The sequence below is a fragment of the Mesoplodon densirostris genome, chromosome 2 (assembly GCF_025265405.1).
Source record: "Mesoplodon densirostris isolate mMesDen1 chromosome 2, mMesDen1 primary haplotype, whole genome shotgun sequence".
Lineage (NCBI taxonomy): Eukaryota > Metazoa > Chordata > Mammalia > Artiodactyla > Ziphiidae > Mesoplodon > Mesoplodon densirostris.
The window spans coordinates 52,454,727-52,475,979 of NC_082662.1; the positions used below are offsets into that span (position 1 = coordinate 52,454,727).

The 21,253-nt window shown below is 39.4% G+C and overlaps 1 protein-coding gene across 2 annotated transcripts in view; it reads right to left on the reverse strand.

Moving 5' to 3' along the window:
* LOC132480173 (cytochrome P450 2J2) overlaps positions 1 to 17,135 on the reverse strand; it is a 31,122-nt gene extending 13,987 nt beyond the window's left edge. For both annotated transcript variants that reach the window (XM_060084141.1, XM_060084132.1), the window contains exons 1-5: positions 16,914 to 17,135; positions 6,504 to 6,666; positions 3,575 to 3,724; positions 3,021 to 3,181; positions 267 to 443 (exon numbers count right to left, since the gene is read on the reverse strand). In XM_060084141.1, coding sequence (XP_059940124.1) covers positions 267 to 443; positions 3,021 to 3,181; positions 3,575 to 3,724; positions 6,504 to 6,666; positions 16,914 to 17,123 — 861 coding nt within the window. In that variant the 5' untranslated portion in view covers positions 17,124 to 17,135. The remainder of the gene's footprint in view (positions 1 to 266; positions 444 to 3,020; positions 3,182 to 3,574; positions 3,725 to 6,503; positions 6,667 to 16,913) is intronic.
* Positions 17,136 to 21,253: the final 4,118 nt, after the last annotated feature.

Sequence of the window (21,253 nt, forward strand, 5' to 3'; positions counted from 1 at the left end):
GAGTTACAGGCAGCCTCTAGATACTGGAAAAGTCAATCAGTGGATTCTGTCCTAAAGCCTCAAGTAGGAGCCAGTCCCACCCACAACTTGACTTCAGCCCAGTGAAACTGGTTTCAGCCTTCTGACCCCTAGAACTGTAAGGGAACAAATGTGTGTTGTTTTAAGCCCCACGTTTGTGGTGATTTTGTACAGCAGCAATAAGAAACCAGAATCCCCTCATTTGCTCTTTAAGAGTAAAACTCAGGTAAGAGCTCTGGTTTCCTCACCTTTTCTATTTCCTTGAGGTAAGCGTCAATGAAGTCTCTTGCTTCATCAGGATTCCAACCTCTCTTGTGGTTTTCAATCACACGGCCAACAAACATTTTCAGTTTCTCCCAGTTCCTGAAGAGCTTTTGGTGGGGTCCAGGAAGGAAATTCATTATCCTTGGAAAGACATTGTAGAGCTGATGGAGAAAACAAAACAGTCATGGAGACAAGGGAGTGCCAGTTTTCTACTTTTGAAGACAATGAAACCATATTCTCTTTCCATCTCTTTTATTTACTTAAATTTAACACTTGGAGTCACCCTTGGCTCTTCTTCTCTCTCTCAACCCTCTTCTTTCCCCTCGGGCAAAGCATTTCAGCTCTCCCTCTAAAATATAACCAGTCTTGGTCCACTTCTCACTACTCCATGTGCTTTGTCTTCCTTGTACAAACCACCAACATTTCTTACCTGGATGCTGTAAAGCCTCCAGCAGGTTTCCTGATTCTATCCTTAACCCCATTCCCAGTCTATTTTCCACTGAGCTGCCAGAGGGATCATTTAGCTGTTTAATTGATTATTTCACTCTTTGGCTCTCAGTCCTCCAATGACTTTCCATGACATTTAGACAAAATTCTACACCATTCTCCTAGCCTGGAGCTCTACATGAGCTGGCCCCTCACCCTCCTGCCACCTCCTCTGCTATCACTCCCCACCATCTTACTCTCTTTTAGTCTTTCAAGTCCAGCCCCGTTGGCCTCTGTGAAAACATAAAAAAATATTCTTGTTTAGGACACTGCATTTGCTATTCCTTCCATCTAGAATGGTTTTCCTCTGAAATCTGTATAACTTCAATTCCTTTAATTCATTAATGTGCTGCTCAAATGTCACCTACTTGGACCTGTCTTACCTGATAATCTTACAGTTAATAGCACTTCTGGTACTCTCTTTCCATTCCTTTATTTTGTTTTATTTTTTTCTGTGACAAATATCATTAGTATGTGTATGTATATATATTTGGGTGTGTATGTGTGTGTGTGTGTGTGTGTGTGCAAAATGTCTATCTATGTATATGTATCTATGTATCTACATACCTATGTATGTATGTATCTATCTATGTATCTATCTATGTTAAATATGTACGTGTATTTATTTGTCTGCCCCCACTATGATGTGATCTCCATGTGGCTAAGATATTTTTTACTGAAATAAAGTGGTCTTTGAATATATTTTCTCTAATAATACATAGTAGAAAATAGATAGCATAAGGTAATAGAAAGTTGCCTAGATTTTAAATGAAACAGGCATGGGTTTGACAATTAGCTCTGTTTCTTTCTAGCTATAATACTTCGGTAATAATAGTCATAATAATAGTAGTAATGATGTGATTTGTGGCTAGTTTAGCTGCCAGTGGGGCCCGATGTTTATTTTCATGACTAAATGACATGAGATCCATACTGCACTTGACACAGAGCCAGTAGATTCCTATGGGATGTGCTTACATATTCCCATATCTGCTTGCACGCATCAGGATGATCCATTTCATCTTTAAAGGACTGCTGTAAAAAATTATCTGAGATAAAGTATGAAGAGTTGTCCATCAAAGTGCCTGGTCTATGTTGGGTCTCTAAGAAATGCTTCTTACCCCTGCCCTACTGCCCCATCCTACCTTCCCAGGATTTCTGTTCCCTGGGAACAGTCAGCCGGGTACCCACTGAATTCCCATGACTTCCTAGGTTCTGTCTTAACTGGAGGGAAGAAACTGGAATCACTGGATGGGGGGCTACCACGGTTAGAAGTGAGAACAAGGAACATTATTCAAAAATAACACTGACAATAAATCATAATAGCTCACATTCATTATGCCCCTTTAATGTGCCAGGAATCATGCTAACTACTTTATCAGTATTGGTGTGATGGATCCATAAGTCTTCAGCTAAAGATACTTGTTAAGAATAAATAAAACCCTTGGGGCTGATTTTCCCCTAGAAGTGTCTTCCAAATCCAGAAATGTTGCTGAGACGCCAAGAAGCTGTGTAGAGATTTTGACAGACTCACAGCACTGGCAGGACAAAAGTGGAGAGCAGGGCCCACCAAGGATGGGGTGAGTTTGACCCCTCTAAATCTATACCCTACAAAGTTAGAAGACTGATAATATCAAATGTGGATAGAGATGTAAGTAGTGCAACCACCTGGGAAAACTAAGTATTTTTTACAGGTGTAAATGCAAGAGAAATGAGTGGATGTGTCCACATGAAGGATTGACAAGAATGTTCATTCCAAATCCCCATACTGGAAATCCCCCAAGTGTTTATTAATAGGGAACAGAATAACAAACAGGGTCATATTCATAAAATAGAAAAGTAAGCAGATTTTTTTAAAGTGCAACTAATATATGAATCTGAAAACAATGTGCCAAGGACAGTCAGGCAAAGAAGAGTACTTCTGAGGGGGGATGGACATGGAGGGCTAGGGAGGGACATGGAGAGGAGAGACACAAAGGTGATGGCAATATTGTGCTTTTTAAAGAAAACAACATAGGCGCACTTCATGTAAAGTTTTGTACCTTACACAAATGTTAGAAACGTTCTTTGTCTATAGTCAATATTTAACAATATTATGTAAAATACTAAATTCAACAGATTGACTACAAACATGTTTGTGTTAAAGTAAATTTTAAAAGGTTATATGTTAGCTTGAAAAAAAAAAGGAAGAGCTCATCTGTGTCTGACATCAGCCCAATATCCTTATCCAAGATAGGAAGTGAGGACTGCCTCACCTGGCACCACATTGATGTCTCGAGACATGTGACCTCATCCAGCAGCCTCAGCAGCTCCTGGAACTGATTATCCTCGTAGTCAAAGCGCTCCCCAAATGTGATGGAGCAAATAATATTGGAAACTGCATTGTTGATTTTGAAGTGAGGGTCGAAAGGCTGTCCTAGAGGCAGAAGAAGCGATGGATCCTTCAGATTGGTTTCCTTCTCTTTCTCTGAGAGTCTACTCTACATGACATATGACATACTGCCTACAGAACCACCTCTGAGACTGTGGCCCCAGCACCCAACACGGGGTCTAACATACAGCAAGTATTCAGTCAATGCCTGGGAAGTCAAACTGATGACCAGGATTTAAAACCAATAATAAGTTTAATGCCCATCTTATTCTTAATTCTTGAGCTCCATGAGGGCAGGTCATGGTTAGCTGTTCACTGTTATCCCCTCAGTGCCCTACACAGTGCTGGGAGCAGGACAGACACGTAGACTCTTATTAATCACCTGGTTAGTGAATGAATGAGCCACAGTTCCCTGCACCTGTCCTATGACACACTCACCGTTCTCCTCTTCTATTGCCTGGATGAGGAAGTGGGTCTCTTCCTGAATGCGCTCCTCTAAGCTCTTCCTTCCTAAACCAAGACTCTTCAGCGTTGTCAGGGCAAACCTTCTTTGTTCCTTCCACACCTGGCCTATGGACATGATCAAGCCTGGGAAAAAGAAAGCCAACATTATGAAAAGAAAGCCAACAAGAGCCATGGGGGATAATGCATCAGATGGATGGAAGGAGAAGGGCATTAAGGCTCTTGAAAACTATTCAGAGAAATAATCCCAAAGCAATAGATATAGTGGCTAGCATTTACTGACTGCTTCTAATGCCTGACACTTTAACATTTTTAATGCATTGTGTAATTTAGCACTCACAGGACCTCTCTGAGGTAGGTCCTATCATAACTGCCAACCTTCCCAACAATTTTGTTGATAAGGAAACTGAGGCATAAGGGATAAAAGGAAACTCTGCAAGGTCTCAGAGTTAGTAAGCAGCTGAACAGGCATTCAAATTCAGTTCTGCCTAACTCCAAAGCCCATGTTTTGATTACTTGTCACATAAGTAACTGTAAGTAATTATGTTATGCAACATACTAAGAATGGACTTAGGGATCAGACAAAATCCATACTCATAAGGAGGCAAGGCCTTTAGGAGACATCTTATCTAAGCTGGACCTTAAAAAATAAACGAATCAGGGGCTTCCCTGGTGGTGCAGTGGTTAAGAGTCCGCTTGCCGATGCAGGGGATGCGGGTTCATGCCCCGGTCTGGGAAGATCCTGCATGCCGTGGAGCGGCTGGGCCCGTGAGCCATGGCTGCTGAGCCTGCGCATCCGGAGCCTGTGCTCCGCAATGGGAGAGGCCACAAGAGTGAGAGGCCCGCGAACCGCAAAAAAATAAAAAATAAAAAATAAATAAATGAATCATTCAAGAGCATGAAAGAGTGAAAAATCTATGCATAAAGAACAACACAGGCAAAGGAAAAAAAAAACCATCTTGGTGTGTTCAGTAGATGATCATTTATTTCATAATACAGGTGAGGCCACACTTCTTTAATTTCTTCACTTCCAGAGCACTCTTCAACTCCTTCTAATATCTGCCTTTGGCCTCTACCACCTCAAGGACATGGCCTTCCCTGCTGTCCAGTCCAGGATCCTTTTCAACCTCATCTCGATGTGTCAGCAGCATGAGACACTTCTTTCTTCTCTCTTTTCCCAGGACGTGACACCTTCCAATTTTCCTCCTAATTCTCTGACTGCAGAGAACTTACCATGTCTTTTGTTAATTCATCTTCTATTATATTTCAAAATGATCTAGTTCTCCATTCAAGTTCTGCAAGCCTCTTCTCCCCTTATCTATGCTCCATTTTGGGGGAAATCTCATTAGCTCTTTCTGTCCCTCAGCTCCAGACATACATACAAGTGTATGCTTGACTCTGCTGATTGAAAGGCATTTCAAACTCAGCATTTCTATGACTGAATTCATGATTGCTCCATATACAACGCCCCACCCAGACCAGCCAACACCTTGCGCTCCTCCAAATGTTCCTCCTTTCCTTTACCTACCCATTTGGGTAGCTACCTCAATACCTCATTCGCTCTCTGTCTAGGTCATCACATCTCATTGGATTTGCCTCCTGAATATCTTAAATCCATATATCTTCACGGCCACTCTCCTGGTCTAACCTACTGTAGTGTCATTTCTTGCCATCTCCCTAGTCCAAGCCACCACCTTCTCTAACCTAAAATGCTGCAATAGTCTCTTGCTGCCTTTATTCCATTCTTGACATTGCAGCCTAAAGAAGTCTTTAAAATGTACCATGTAAGTACGATGATTCCTTTCTCTACTGAAACCGTTCAAGAGCTTTCATTATTATTAGGATAAAAAGCAACATCCTTAACAAGGAGATGCATGAACTATTCCTGGCCAAACTCAGCACCTTCATCTCCATTTAATTATCTCCATTTAATCCCTGTGCTTCCCACACTGGCCACCTTTCAATTCCTCAGTTCACTGTCATTCTTCCCACCTCAGAGACTTTTCATACTCTATTCCCTCTGACTGATTGCTTCTTCACATGTGTCATCTACTTACATTAGCTTTTCCTGAGTCTCTGAATCAGATTAGATATACCTAAGAAGTGCACCCTGCTCTTATCAGTTAAGGCCTGAAATTATTAGAGTAATTGATATTGTTTTCCTGAATGGAATGTAAGTTACAGAAGAACAGGATTTTGTCATTCTACTCACTGTTCTGGCACTGGTGCCTAGCACTGGGCTTCACATGGTTGATAATAAATAGAGTGAATGGATGTAGAGTTAATGGATGAAATATTTCAAAGAGGAATTGAGAAGCACCTGAAAAATATGGTGCTTTGGTAGAAGAATAAATCTGAGTTTTTCATTTAGATTTTTAAATGTGTTCGTTTATTTAATGATCATTTTTAAGTGTTCATGCCAAACTCTTCTAATATAGGTGGAAGGGTTAAGATACCTTGTGGGGCACAGCCTTAATAATAGAGCATAAGGAACTAGAGGCAAGAAGGGATTACATAATCAGCAGGAGGAAGCAGATCCACATCCATTTTTCTAGGGAAGAGATCTGAATGGGAAAGCAGAAAGAGAAAGCGAGAACGCATTGCCTTTCTTAAAAAACACATCACATCACTGAGTGATGTGAATACTTACTAATTAAAGCAGCCAGAGTGAGTTCATGCAGGTGATGCAGCTTCTCTCAAATTCCTGACATTAGGGCTAACCCTGCCAGGTTCCCTGAGGGGGTGTCTGTAACAGGGAAATGTGGCCACTCAGCTTCTTTTAGGGGCAGGAATTTTATGATGGGCCTGGTCCCTGGGAGTGTTGGAGAATTACAGTCACAAAGGCATCTTTCACAGACTACAAGAATATCAAACGTACACATCTTATATTAGTCAAGAAACTTACCATTTTTCTTAAAAACACGTTCTCGAATAGGAGTTATAGGGCGGTTCACAAAGTTTTGGTCCTGGTGGACAAGGACTTCTTTGATTAAGGGCAATCCAGTTATAATAACTGAAGGCAAGTCACCGAATTCCAGGCTAAAAAGGTTCCCATATTTCTTCACAAACTGAAAAATAGTAAAATAGTCACAGAATATGCACATGTCTGTGTGTCCAGGAATAGAGGATTTGTGTAGCTGTGGGAGCTTAGATGGGGGGAGGGGGTGTCTGTGTGCACACCTGTGTGTGCACTTAGGTCTGATGGTCTGATGGGGATGTTTCTACCTGTTTCCATTTCTCCTCCTCTCAACTAGACTCGGGCTGAATCCACTACAGGACACAGACATTCCTTATAAACATTCATCCATATGTTCAACTTCCTCGAATTGAGTGAGTATCCACCATTAGTCCTGAGAATAAGGCCAAAAGATTTAACAAAATAAACAAGGTCTTTAACTGCAAGCATCTTAAAATCTAGTGAAGGGAGAGAATTCATACATGTGACTCACCAGAGAAGGCTGAGATATGTTTAGTGAACATGGACTTCTTAGTAAATCATATCTGTTTAACCAGGAGAGAATGTCCCCTTCCTCAACATGTTCTAGGTGACAAAAAATTCATTATAGGGCTGGGACCAGGTATGGAGAAGAGCACACTAGTTCTGGAGCCATGTGCAAATCTTAACTCTATGGTTGACTAGCTGTGAGCTCTAGGGAAAGTTGCTTCACTTGTTCGGAGCCTCAGCTATAAAAGGAGAAAATTATTCTTCCCTCAAAGGGTTCTGTGAAGAAGAATGAGAGCAGCGATGTGAAAGGCACTTTGTTCCCTGGTACCTGGCAGACAGCCACTCGAGCCTCTGGGGAATGAATGGGCTCTGTGTGCAAAGGGATATGGAAGCACTTGCTCATGTGACAGACAGGACAAGAGCACAGGGATGATGTGCGAGAGATAGGAGCTGATGGTCACAGACAACCACGTCCACTGGGTGCCATGATAAGAACTTTTCACATTTTATTTCATTAACCTCACAACTACCTTACGGTAGTAATGATTTTCCTTGTCTTTCAGTAAGAAAAATGAGTCCTAGCAGAAGTAACTAGGCCAAGGTGACAAAGCTATTGGGTGTTGGTGAAATTTGCCAAGCATTATGTAAGATTTAAGAACAAAGCCATGAACCCGAGATGGTGCTTGGACCTTAGAGTTTAGTGGATGTGACAGAATGAATGTGAGAATGAGGGTGAGGGAGCTGGGAGAGGAAGAGTGAGAGTGAGAGAGAATGGAAGAGTGTGTGGGTGTGTCAGGAGTGTACACAAATGTTCAGGTATGTGCAAATACAGCTTGGACCGCAGTCAAGGATCATAAATCAAAGTCTTCCCTGACATGCTTACTCAAGAGAGAAATCTAAGTAGACCTGCCCATTCCTGCAGACTGCAGGGCTGTGTCTTACTAAGGCTGTGGTATCAAACAGAAGCGCTCATTTCCTCCAGGTATCTGTGGCCCCACCTCCCTAGCTGCCATGCACTTATGCTCTCCCATGTCACCTCAAGCTCCCTGGACTGTGTCACCCCTTCAGAGCAAATACCATGGATTTAGTCTCATTCCACCACCCTGCTCCCATATTAAAGACCAAGCCTGAACTTCATCTTTCCATTGTCTTGTTGGTCTACAGTCTTCCATCCATGTTTGTTCATCACTAGCACAGTAAGTGTGTCTTGTTAGAAAGAGCAGAGCCAAGATTCCATCTTAGTCTGGTCTGCCTCTAAAAGTGCACGTCTTGTTCTAACAAATGGCAGGAATGGGTCTGCATAAATCAAGACTTTTTATTTCATCATGCTGAATGCCTGGATGAACTTCTTAGGTTTTACAGAAAGGATTTCTTGACTATTTCAGAATATACAGTAAAAATATTTTTGGAATGGCTGAAAATCTCAGGTTAAGCTAGAGGACTCCTAACTGACAATGTATACAACCTGGAATCTCAGCTTGTTCTTGGAGGGGACTTGGCACTCCAGTAGTGTTTACTGAAATGAACTTCTACAGAGTTTCACCTCTTACCAACTCTCTGCCCACGTATATTTCTAGTCCAACAGAACTACATCAAACATTTTTATGGCATGATTAACTGTGTAAACGTGGATACATCAAAGGACCTCCTGCAGCCCTGGTACCAACGGTGGTGATGTCTACCAATTCTTAAGTAACCATGCCAGTCACTGTGCCAATGGCTCTACTTGGAGGTAAATGTAAGTCCCAGTGTCATCTGAGAAGACGTTGTAAGGTAGAGAATACATTTCGATGTACAAAACAAACAAGTTCTTAAGAAAAAGACAGTGTAAGGGAAAAAAAAGAGGTTAAAAATAAGGTTGCTCAGCCTCCTACACTATTGGTGGGGATGTAGGAAGGTACAGACACTATGAAAAACAGTATGGAGGTTCCTCAAAAAAACTAAAACTAGTGTTGCCATATGGCCCAAGAATCCCACTCCTAGGCATATACCTGGACAAAACTATAATTCAGAAAGATACACATACCCCTATGTTCATAGCAACTCTATTCACAATTGCCAAGGCATGGAAACAACCTAAATGTCCACTGAAAGATGAATGGATAAAGAAGATATGGTGCATATGTATGATGGAGTATTACTCAGACATAAAAAGAATGAAATAATGCCATTTGTGGCAACATGGATGGAACTAGAGATTATCGTACTAAGTGAAGTAAGTCAGAAAGAGAATGACAAATCCTGTATGATATCACTTGTGGAATCTAAAATATGACACTACTGACACAACGAATTTATCTACGAAACAGAAACAGACTCACAGACATAGAGAGCAGACATGTTGCTAAGGCAGGGTGTGGGAGAGGGATGGTATGGGGGTTTGGGGTTAGCAGATGCAAACTATTATGAATAGGATGGATAAACAACAAGGTCCTACTGTATAGCACAGGGAACAATATTCAATATCCTGTGATAAACCATAATGGAAAATAATATAACAAAGAACCTGTATATATGTATAACTGAATCACTTTGCTGTACAGTAGAAATTAACATAGCATTGTAAATCAACTATGCTTCAATTAAAAAAAAAGGTGGTTCAGGGGGCTAAAACAGGCTTAAAATCAGAAATGAAAATAGAAAGATCAAGAGAAAAGGAATAGCACAGTAGCTATAAAAGGCAAATAAAAGTAATAGGTTACAGGAAATTTCATATGAACGATAAATATTCCAAATGTAAAATGAAGCATTTAAATAATAAAGTAGAGCAAAATAAATGTTTAGAATAAAAAAAAATTAGAAGTGGTGAGTTAGTGAGACAAGAGACTGAACCACGAGATATAAAGTTGAGGAAGATTCTACTTAATTTAAGTTCTTAAACTCAAAAGCCAACAGAACAAAGACAGGAAAAAAGAAAAAAGAAAAAAGGAAGAGTGTATCCATTCTTATTCCCACTAGCAGTAGGTGAGAGTGTCTGTTCCTCTGAACACTCACCAGCACTGAGCTCTGTGCTCAAGGAGCTAAGATTCTCTCTCACTGGGTAAACTGTATTTCAAAATGTGTCACTCAATGCATTTGTATTGCTTTTATAGTTACAAAGCGTTTCTATCCAATGAAGCACAAAAAAGAAACCTAAGGACATAGGGAATAAAGCTTCATAACACTTCTTACACTTTTTAAGTCATAAGATCCTTCAAAAATCTAGTATGTCATGGATCTGGTAAAGCAAAACCCTGTACACATGAATACATTTATGCATAAATGCAGTTCACCAGTCCCCTGGGGTCTCTGAACTCCTGCTAATAATATTGGTCTCACTGGTAGTTCTTGGGGTTATGCTAGGTTTCTGGGAACAGCCTGTGGAAATCAGATTCAAGTTCAGTCCAACAGGTCTTTATGAAATGCTTTCTGAGTTGTCAGGCACCTTCTGACATTGCTAAGTTATATGTGAGGGCAATACAGAGATCAATATGCTATGGTGTTTTCCTGAAGTGTCAAAGCCTCTCGGGGAAGGCTGACTACAGAAAAAAACTAACGCATAGTGGAAGATGATATATGTTATAATGCTGAAGCAAGGGGCATGAAGCTATTGAAAGAAGAGAAGAATTCCACTCCCGGTACGGGAGAAAGCTCCTAAGAGGAGCTGATATTTGGGCCAGATTGTAAATGAAGGTGTGGGTACCTGAAAAAGGATATGTGTTGTGAAGGCAAAGATTTTAGGCTGTGGGAATAGCATACACCAATGCAAAGACAGGAAAATGGGGGCTTTCAGGAACAAGCGAGCTCTCTTTTCTGACTGCAATATAGGTTCATTAAAGAGCACTAACCCTGTGGTTGGTCAAGGCCGGGTGCTGGAGGTACAGGTCCTTAATATTAAGGTGCCCCCAATCTAATGGGGCATACAGATAAGTAACCAGTTCTTATTATTACCATTCTGTACAATAAATTATTAAATGGGGGAAAGCAGGAAGCACATAAGGGGACCAAAGGCTAGGATAGGTTTCTGGGAAAAAATACCTTCTCATTTGTGTACGGAGAGGGGAAACAAGCCTGGCAAGGTAATGTGAGCTAGACCAAGGATATACAAGTGTCAAGTGAAATATTTTGGATCTTGTTTTGTTTGCAACTAGAAAACTGAATAGGAGAGGTAAGGGCAATGAGTGCTTAAGAACTTGGATTTTTGAAGTCATACAAATCCATTTATATCCAGCTTCTGCTTTCACTTTCTATGTGATTTTCGGTCAAGTTATTTAACTTCTCTGTGTCCCAGTTTCCAAATCTATAAAATGGGGGATATTACTAATTCCCATCGTTGGGATGGTGGGGATAAGTAACCATAATACTAAAAAAAATTATAAAATTATTTATTGTTATTGATATATTTGGGAGTATATTTTAGCAAAAGGACTCTCATTAGATCTGGACAAAGGAATGGAGGGGAAGTGGCCAGAGAGTGGATTAATGCAGCCCACACAGCAATCAGGCCAGACAGGGTATGCAACCTCAACTGGCTTTTCCTTGAGTTTGTTACTATAAATTTTTGAAGAAAGGAGGAGGGTGATAGATATAGAAAGAAGCATCAACTATGTGCTAGGCACCCTGGCAGTAAACTGATATTCATGAACTTGTTTGATTCTTATAATAACCCTACAATGTATTCTTTGTTTTCAGAAAAAGAAGCACAGAGATTTAGTGCCTAGCTGGTGGTCATACATTTGGGCTCTTCCTAACTCTCTCTGTATGTCTCATCCTTAACTGAAAGCATGAAGATATTCTCTCTCTCCTTTTGAGTGATGAAGCTCCCTAAATATTAGCTGGCCACATGACTTTCCAATCAAAACCACATTTCTCAGCTTCTCCAGGTGTGGCCAATGGGACATAAGTAGTGGTGATGTGTGCATCTTCTGGGTCATGTCCTTAAAGAAAAGTTGCTTCTCACCACCTGCTCCTTTCCCCTGTCCATGGACTGGAACTCATACATGAAGATGTTGTAAGATGAGAGCAACATGATAGAAGGAACTGGGGTTTCTGGATGGCCTTGTGGTACAAAGCAGCCTTCCTACCCTGGTCTTCCTGCCTACATCTGAACTCACTTCTGAGAGAGAAATAAATTTCACTCCTTTTTTACACCACTGTATTTTGGGGCCTTTTTATTATAAGCAGCTTAATGTATATCCTCATAATACATTTATCCACCTTATCTACCATTCTCCCACTTTAGTCCAATAAGATTTTCTCTTATTTAAATACATGCACATATAGCTGTGGTAGAGGAAGTTTAGAAAAAAAGGGGGAAAACAAGAATGGTTCATGGTTCCCATCACACCATACAAATAGGCCAGTTTCTTCACGGCCCTCTCACTTTGTTTTAGCTCATGTCACTTCCTCCCATTTAAAAATCTCCTGTCCACTTTACTCCATATAACCACTTGCCTAACATTTCTTTCCAGTTCTGCCAAATTTATTTCAACATTCTATAGAGGTTATCCCCAGGGCTTCCCATTCACAGTGATCGCACCTCATGATATCTCATTTGGTTATTGAAAGTTTATAACACACATTTCATCATACACTGTCTTGTACTGTGCCTGTCATATAATAAGCACTTCATAAATGTCTGTTGGATAAATGAACCCCTGGGTAAGTCAATTATCCTCTAACTACATCGTGAAAAGTCAGGTAGCATAAGTCAGAGAATAGGTATATGAGTCAAATAGTCCTGTGTCCAAGTCCTTGTTTAATGTTATAGCTGATAAGTAATGATAGATAGGTAAGTAAAGATAGATAGATAGGTAATGATAGGTAGTTAATGATAGGTACTTAATGTTTCCAAATTGCTGGAATGTAAATTTAATTACAACTAAATCACACCATTTAACTCCATTTTTTTTACAGCCAAAAATATTTCATTGAAAACCTATATAAAATAAAATTTAACACTTCTGATGAAAAATCTTTGGGCCAGAGATAAGACCCTAGCCTCAGTTTCATCCCTGGCCAGTTTTATGACATGAGGCAAATCATGTAACCTCTTTAGTCATATCTATCTTAATGGTAAAACAAGGGCACAGACCAAGTTTCTAATTCCAGACAAGAGTGAGTAAAAGCATCCCATTTTACTCCTCCTCCTCATCATGATACTGACACATACAAAAAGTAACACCAATAAAACCCTGTTCTCTGTAGTCAAAGGACCAGATAAAGGGTGGTCCACCAGGACAGAACATTTCAACCTTTCTACCTTCCTTTTCTGGAGACAAATACCATAAGAGATGTGACCCTCCCACATCTTAATGAGGGGCTACAGCAGTGAAGAAGATGCATGGAAACTTGCCTTCATCCTACTTTTGCAATAAGGCGGTGCCCCTTCCCTGATGATTCTATGAGCTGAATTGTCACTATCACCCCTGAACTACAGTAAAGAGACTCCTTGAAGTAGTCAGTGGGCAAAATTCTGATTTCTACCACTCTACAGAAATAAGGAGGCACCTGTATCCCATGGAGATGATATGGTTAGATTACTGACTTCCCCCCACCCCCTGCAGTAAGGAAGAGGTTACCCTACTCAGAGGGGCCCCAATCTTTTGTCCCCAACCTCATTCTCTCCAGCCTGCACTGATGAGAAGGTGGGTTGGAGTCCTATCGGGGTGGACAACACATAAGTGCGGTAGACCAGTATAGCATTGCAAAGACTTTATAACCTAAATTGACATTTGAACCACAATCCACAAAAGTGAACATTCTGAACATAAACAGATTGACTATCTGCCAAAATAAAAGATTTACATAGAGTCCAGAGTCACATAACAAAATACACCAAATGTCCAGAATATAGTCCAAAATTACCCATGTTACCAAGAACCAGAGAAAACTCAAATTGAATGAGTTGAAACTAATACTGAGATGATAAAGATGTTGGAATTATAGGATAAAGATTTTAAACCAGCTATTGAAAATGTTTCAATAAACAATTATACTCTCAAAAAAATTTTTAAATAGAAAATCTTAACAAAGAACTAGAAAATGTACATAAGAACCAAAGAGAAATATTAGAACTGAAAAATACAATAATGTAAACAAAAAACTCAATAGAGCAACTCAGTGGCAGAGTGGTAATGACAGGATAATCAGTGAAATTGAAGACATCAATAGAAAGTGTCCAAGCTGAACAACACAGAGAAAATAGATTGAGAAAAGATAAAACAACTGAGCTTCAGGGACTGATATTAGAATAACAAAAGATCTGTCAGTTGTGCAATCAGTGCCAAAGAGTACCAGAAGGAAAGGAAAAAAACATGGACTTGAAAAAATATTTGAAGAAATAATGGCTGAAAAATTCTCAAATTTGGTACTAGAAAAACCTACAGATTCAAGAAGTTGTGAGTGAACCCAATAAATCCAAAGAATTCAACACCAAGACATATAATCAAATCTCTGAAACCAATAAAAACAAAGAAAACTTCTTGAAAGCATGCAGAGGAAAACAATTCATTACTCATGGGGAACAACAATTCAAATTACAGCAGATTTCTCATAAGGAACTAGAGAGGCCAGAAAGAGGTAGCACATTTTCAAGGGATTAATAAAAGAAACTGTCAACCTAGAATTCTATATCCAGTGATAATATACTTCAGAAAAGAAGGTGAAATAATTTTTTTTTTGCCAGCAGACCAGTTCTAAAAGAATAGCTAAAGAAAGTTCTTCAGTTAGGAAAGAAAGAGCAACAGAAAGGGTAAATAAATGGGTAAATACTGTAGACTAATCGTCTCTTCTTGAATTTAACAAATCATGTTTGACAGTTAAAAGAAAATTATAATACTGTCTGAGGTGGTTCTCAATGTCTGTAGAGGTAATATTTAAGACAATTTATATATTATAAAGTGGGGGAAGGTAAAAGGACCTAATGAGTTTTAAGGTGTCTGTATTCCACCTGAAGTGGTAAACTGTTGATACTTATTGCAATAAGTTATGTACACATAGCATGTAATCTTTACAGCAAGCACTTAAAAACAATACAAAGAGATATACTCAAAAACACTATAGAAAAATTAAAATGAAATTCTCAAAAAATGTTCAAGTGACCCACAGGAAGACAGGAAAGGAGAAACAGAGGAGTAAAAAACAAAGTGAAAAATAGGAAACAAATAATAAATTGGCAGACTTATGTTTTAACAAATCAATAATTACATTAAATATAAATGATCTAAATTCACCAATCAAATGTCTGATATTGGCAGAATGAAAAAAAATTACCCACCTATATGTTATTTACAAGAAACTCATTTCAAATAAAAGGGTATAAGTAGATTAAAAGTAAAAGAATGGAGAAGCATATATTATGCAAATACTAATCAGAAGAAACTGGTGTGGCTATATTATATCAGATAAAGTAAAATTCAGGCAAAGAAAATTACCAGAGATAAAGAGTGACATTACATAATAAAGAGCCAATTCACCAAGATGAAATAACAATTTTAATGTGTATACACCATCTAAAAGAGCTGCCAAATACACAAATGAAAACTACCAGAACTGACTAGAGACATAGAAAAACAAGCTAACAACCCTCTCCTAGTAACTGATAGAATCAGTAGACAAGAAGTCAACAAGGGTTCAGAAGAACTAAAGAACGCAGTCATTTAATTATATCTAATTGACATACAATATAGAACACTCCACCCAACAACGGCAGAATTCACAATTTTTTCAAGTATGCATGGTGCTGTATCTTGGGTCATAAAACCAACCTTAACTTATTTTAAAAAAATTGAAATTATGCAAAATATGTCCTCTGACCATAATGGACTCCAACTGGAAATCACTAACAGAAAGAAAACAGGAAAATCTCCCAATATTGGAAATTAAACAACACATTTATTAAAGAAGGGTACGGGTTTAGGTGCCTAGCTTTAAAATTCTGTAGACTAATCCTGTACCAAATGTGTGTTTCTCCCAGAAAGTGATAAAAACCTTCTCCATCTGATCTGAGTTTATATTATAGGCTTGTGTTTAAAGTGCTCCAGGCATTTCTAGGGAAAGGGGAACTATTATTTGTTGGGCACCTATAATAAGCTGTATTAATATTGACCATTCATTGTTTTATTTAATGTTCACACCCACCTATCACAGTGTTGTCTGTCAGCAAGGTACCTGTGCTGAGAGTCAGGGAAGCAGCTGAAAATGCTTGAGAAAGTGCTGGATGTTGGAGGGAATTCTAAGGAATTCAGAGTGGCCACAGTTAGGCAGCCCTGATGGAAGATGATTATAAAGAAGTGGAAAGAGGCTACAGCAAGATTTCCAAGTGGCTCCCTAAGGAGTCTGAAAGCTGGGAAGCAGCAAGAAGCCTTGAGAAAGCCTAAGCAGAAGAATGACATTTTAAAATGATTACTTTAGTGAGACTGGATTGCAGGGCGAGAAGGCTGAATGTGAGGGGCTTATTTCTTGTGGGGATGGGAGCAATTCAGTTGAAAAGCGGTGAGGATTTAGGTAGAAGTATCACCATTTCACACATGGGAAACGGAGCCTCCGAGAGGGAAAGTACCGGATTTTTCCCCCCAAGGATAATAATATTAAAAATACAAAGTGATTATATTATAAATATAATGTCCCAATAATATGTAACAAGACACACAATTAAATGACTTAAAGAACATATCGTGTCTGGCACACTTAAATAGTAAACAGTTAACAAAATTTCATCCCTAGAAGTGGAATCATGCCGGTGGCTGGTGAGGAGAGCGAGGCTCAAAGCTACCCGGGTGCCCTCTTTAGCCTCAGAGCCCCCCAGCCTCCCGCCCTCGGTACCCGGAATGGCCCTTGTCCTGCAGATCAGGGTCAGGACGCGGCCCTGGCACCTTCGCCCACTCCTACCCTCTGAAGCGACAGGTGCCCCTTCTCAAAGTCCAGATGGAAGAAGTTGCCTACGAAGGGCAGGCGCGGGGGTCCCGGCGGGTAGTTCTTCGGGCGCCGCCTTTTGAGGAAATCAGCAAAGAAGAGAAAGGCGACGGCCCCCAACAGGACAGTGCGGGGACGGAGAGCGGTCCAGAAGGCAGCCGCCAGGGAGCCCACCGCCGCGAGCATGGCGGCGACCTCGGCTCGCTCTTCCGCGGTCTGGTCCAGCGAAGGTCCCGGCAGCTCTCAGCCTCTAAGCTGCCAGCACTGCCCTCGGCCCCGCCCCGCCCTGCCCCGCCCCCCCCTCTCCAACCCTCACTCCGCCGCGCCCCTACCCTGGGAACCTGGTCTGCATGACCCGTCTGGGCTCTTCCTCTGGCCGCGCCTCCTGCCGCGCCCCCAACCCGCCTCCACCCGGTCCTCTACTCCCCTCTGCCTTCTCCCAGCCCGCCTGCCGCCCACCAGATGCCTGTGGCCGGATTCCTGGGAGAACAGCAAGGGTCTCGGAAAAGGCCTGGCTACAAGCGTTTTTATTAGCTAGTTAGAGAGCCTGTCTCTCTGTGAGACCATCGGGGCTCCTGGGTTTATGTCATCGCATCTCAGAGAGGGCCGCGGACACTTGAGCTCTGTGTTTTTCTATCACCATCTCACCAAAGGACTGGAACCGCGCCTGGTAATAAAATAGGAAAACAGCAGCACCTGATATTTCCTGGGCGCTTACTATAATACCAGACTTCTTTAGATGAATAGCTTAATTCTGACAATTTATACAGATACGCTTCGTTCCATCTTGCAGTTGCAGAAACTGAGACAGAGGTTAATATCAAATACGTGGTAAATAAATGAATCCACCGGTCTGCAGCACATTTAAAGGAGGCCCTGTGTTTGTAACTGTTTCGAAGTTTAAGAAGCATTACATCAAAGCTCTAACACTGAGGCTAGTCTTTAATAGGTGCTTAATGAACATTGAAGGTAGGTGTCTTAGTCCTTGTCCTTTTTGGTTTGCATAGTGAGATTCTTCCTCTGAAGCCTCAAGATGGTGTAGGACCCCAGGTTCCAACCTTCTATGCTATCCTGTGTGCCTACCTGTGTCTCACCATTTGTGAGATACTCAAAACGTGAAGCATAGTACTGGAATAGTATAGCACACACTCAGATTCTCAACATATATATAGACAACCTGCTTAAAATATTTCTTTAAAAAGAAAAGAAAAGAGCATTCAAGTCTCTTTTCTATCTTCCAAAGTCTATAGGGAGATACTAGTCAGAGCTTAGTTTTTAAGTTTTTATCCTTCCAGTCCACATCTTCCTGTTTCACTATAGTTGTTATGCATCCATGCAGTGTTTCTAGTATTTATATAAATGCTGTTTCTAAAATAATTCTACAATCGATTTTTTTTCTCAGTACTTTGTGTTTGAGATCTATCTGGGTTGATACACGTGGCTTTAGTTTATTCACTTTAACAGCTATGTAGTTCTATCACTACCCCACAATTTTTGGGGGGGTATAATTGACATATAACCTTGTATTAGTTTTGGGTGTACAGCACAATGATTCATCTGAGCAAAATGATCACCCAAAAGGTCTAGCTAACAACCAATACTATACACAGTTACAATTTTTTTTTCTTGTGATGAGCGCTTTTGAGATATACTCTCTTAGCGACTTTCAAATTTGCAATACGGTATTAACTACAGTCACCGTGCAATACTTTACATACAGATGATTATTTTATTACTGGAAGTTTGTACCTTTTGACCCCCTTCATCGATTTCACCCATCCCCTTCTCCTGGCCTTTGGCAACCTCCAGTCTGTATCTATGAGCTCTGTTTTTGTTTTTGTCTCTGTTTTCAGGTTCTACATATAAGTGAGATCATATAATATTTGTCTTTCTCTGTCTGACATTTCACATAGCATAATACCCTTGAGGTCCAACCACATTGTTGCAAATGGTAAGATTTCCTTAAAAATATATATAGATCCCACATTTTTCTTATTCATTCATCCATTGATGGGTGTTAGATTGTTTCCGTATTTCCGATATTGTAAATAGTGCGGCAAGCAATTTGGGGATGCCATCATCTTCTGTATTTTCATTTTATTCAGATAAATACCCAGAAGTGGAATTCCTGGATCACATGCTAGTTCTATTTTTACACCACAATTTATTTACCCATTTCCATATCAATGAACATTTAGGTTTGTTATCTCCTTCCTTCCCTTTTTTGTTTGTTTTTGTCTTCTGTGGTTTTTTTTTTGGCAGGGTTGTTTGTCTTGTTTTGTTTTGTTTGCATTTAAACAATGCTGCAAGTGAGAGATTCTGCCATGGGCTGGAATGGATGATGTAACATTTAAGATTAGCTGATCTCTATTGACTTCTTTTCATGGACTTTGTATAAATCAAGTGCTGGACTTTACCTAAAAAGGTAATGGTTTCGATATATTTATAATAAACTGATTTAAACTTCTTCTACAAGAAGAAAGATTAAGAACACTTCTTTGAAAACAAAGATGAAGCTTCACCTAATTTGCTTTCTCCTTGGTTCCTTCTGAAGTAAGGTCTCAAAGCTGTGATTAATATTTTTTCATATAATGAATACTCTTAGGACATTGTATAGCCTGTGGTAAGTACAAAGGGAAAAAAAGACATTTTCCACCTTAAGAGCTTTTACCATGATCAGTATGACCTTCCCTGGTTGAATATTGTTCTCTTCTTGTTCCATTAAGTTAAAATACAAGTCAACACAGGTATTTGGTTCCTAATATTTTAAAATGTAGTATGACTTAAAAAAGTATTTTGTATAAGGTTGTGTGTGTATTGTGTCTATACCTCAGGTTCAAGTTACTGACTTTATGTTCTAAAGAAAAGTGAATAACACAAAATTAATAATATCCTTAGTTATAACAATAATGAGGTGATTACTGGTATTGGTGTTCAGTGTTATTTTGTACTTTATACTTTTCCCTTTATGTTCTCTGTCTTGTACCAACTGATCCCCCAAATCACTGAGTTGCTCTTTAAAAACAACAACAACAAAAAAAAAAAAAAAAAAGAAAGAAAGAAAGGAAGAAAGAAAAAGAAAAATGTTGATATTGTGTACATATTTTTTGTCGATCAAGTCACACACATGAAAGCATGTAAAGCAACTAAGTGGAATATTAATTGCATGCTGGGGAATTATCAGATTAGTCCCTTCATTTATTCTTATGCCACATGAATTCCTAGATAAATTGGTAATTGATTATGAGTTAATTGTGATTACTACTATAAAGTGATTTATTTCAGCATTAATTGAAAACTCTTATGTGAAACCTGTCTATCCAGAGGTTACACTGTATAAATATTAAGAAGTACTTTAGCTAGATTATTTTTGGTATTAAATTATATGTCAAGTACTTGAAGTGAATTTGAGTTTAAAAGTAAGGCATATTTCCTAAATGACAATAATAAATTCTTAATTTGACATTTTCTTATTTTGAAATTTTAAAATTCTATAGTTGTCTTTTATATCTTCTTCCACCACATAAATACATTGTTTGACATTTAAAAGACAAATGTTTTCTGAATGCTTTTAAGTATTTATTTTATTTTATTTATTTAACTTTATTTTTGGGTGCACTGGGTCTTCGTTGCTGTGCGTGGGCTTTCTCTCTAGTTGTTGCAAGCAGGAGCTACTCTTCGTCGTGGCGCACGGGCTTCAGTAGTTGCGGCACATGGGCTCAGTAGTTGTGGTACACAGGCTTAGTTGCTCTGCAGCATGTGGGATCTTCCCGGACCCGGGATTGAACGCGAGTCCCCTGCATTGGCAGGCGGATTCTTAACCACTGGGCCACCAGGGAAGTCCAAGAATTTATTTTAAAAATTGATGTGGTATATTATTTTTAGAAAGAAATAACTTGGCCCATCAGGATTTTTTTCCTCATTATCTGAGAGTTGAAGGGCTTCCTGTAATAATTGTGAACAAACTTAATCTAAATGTGTTAACAAATATTCTTCTGTACTTTATTTGTATATCTTTAATGCCCTGAAAATCTAAAGGGTAATCTAAGCTAACATGTTTTAGAATATCCAAGAAGAAAAAAAAAACAACTGCTTTTTATATCAGCCTTTTAGATTTGTTGAAGAATAAAAGTACGTACTACAAGTATTGACAAAAATCTGAAAAACCTTTTCTATAAAACACACAATATTTAAATAGAGTTAGGCATGGAGGATCAGTGTTTAACAGTGGATATTTTGTCTTTTGTGTTTATATTATTATATTCAAATTGCAAGTACAGCTGACCCTTGAACAACAACATGGGTTTGAACTGTAA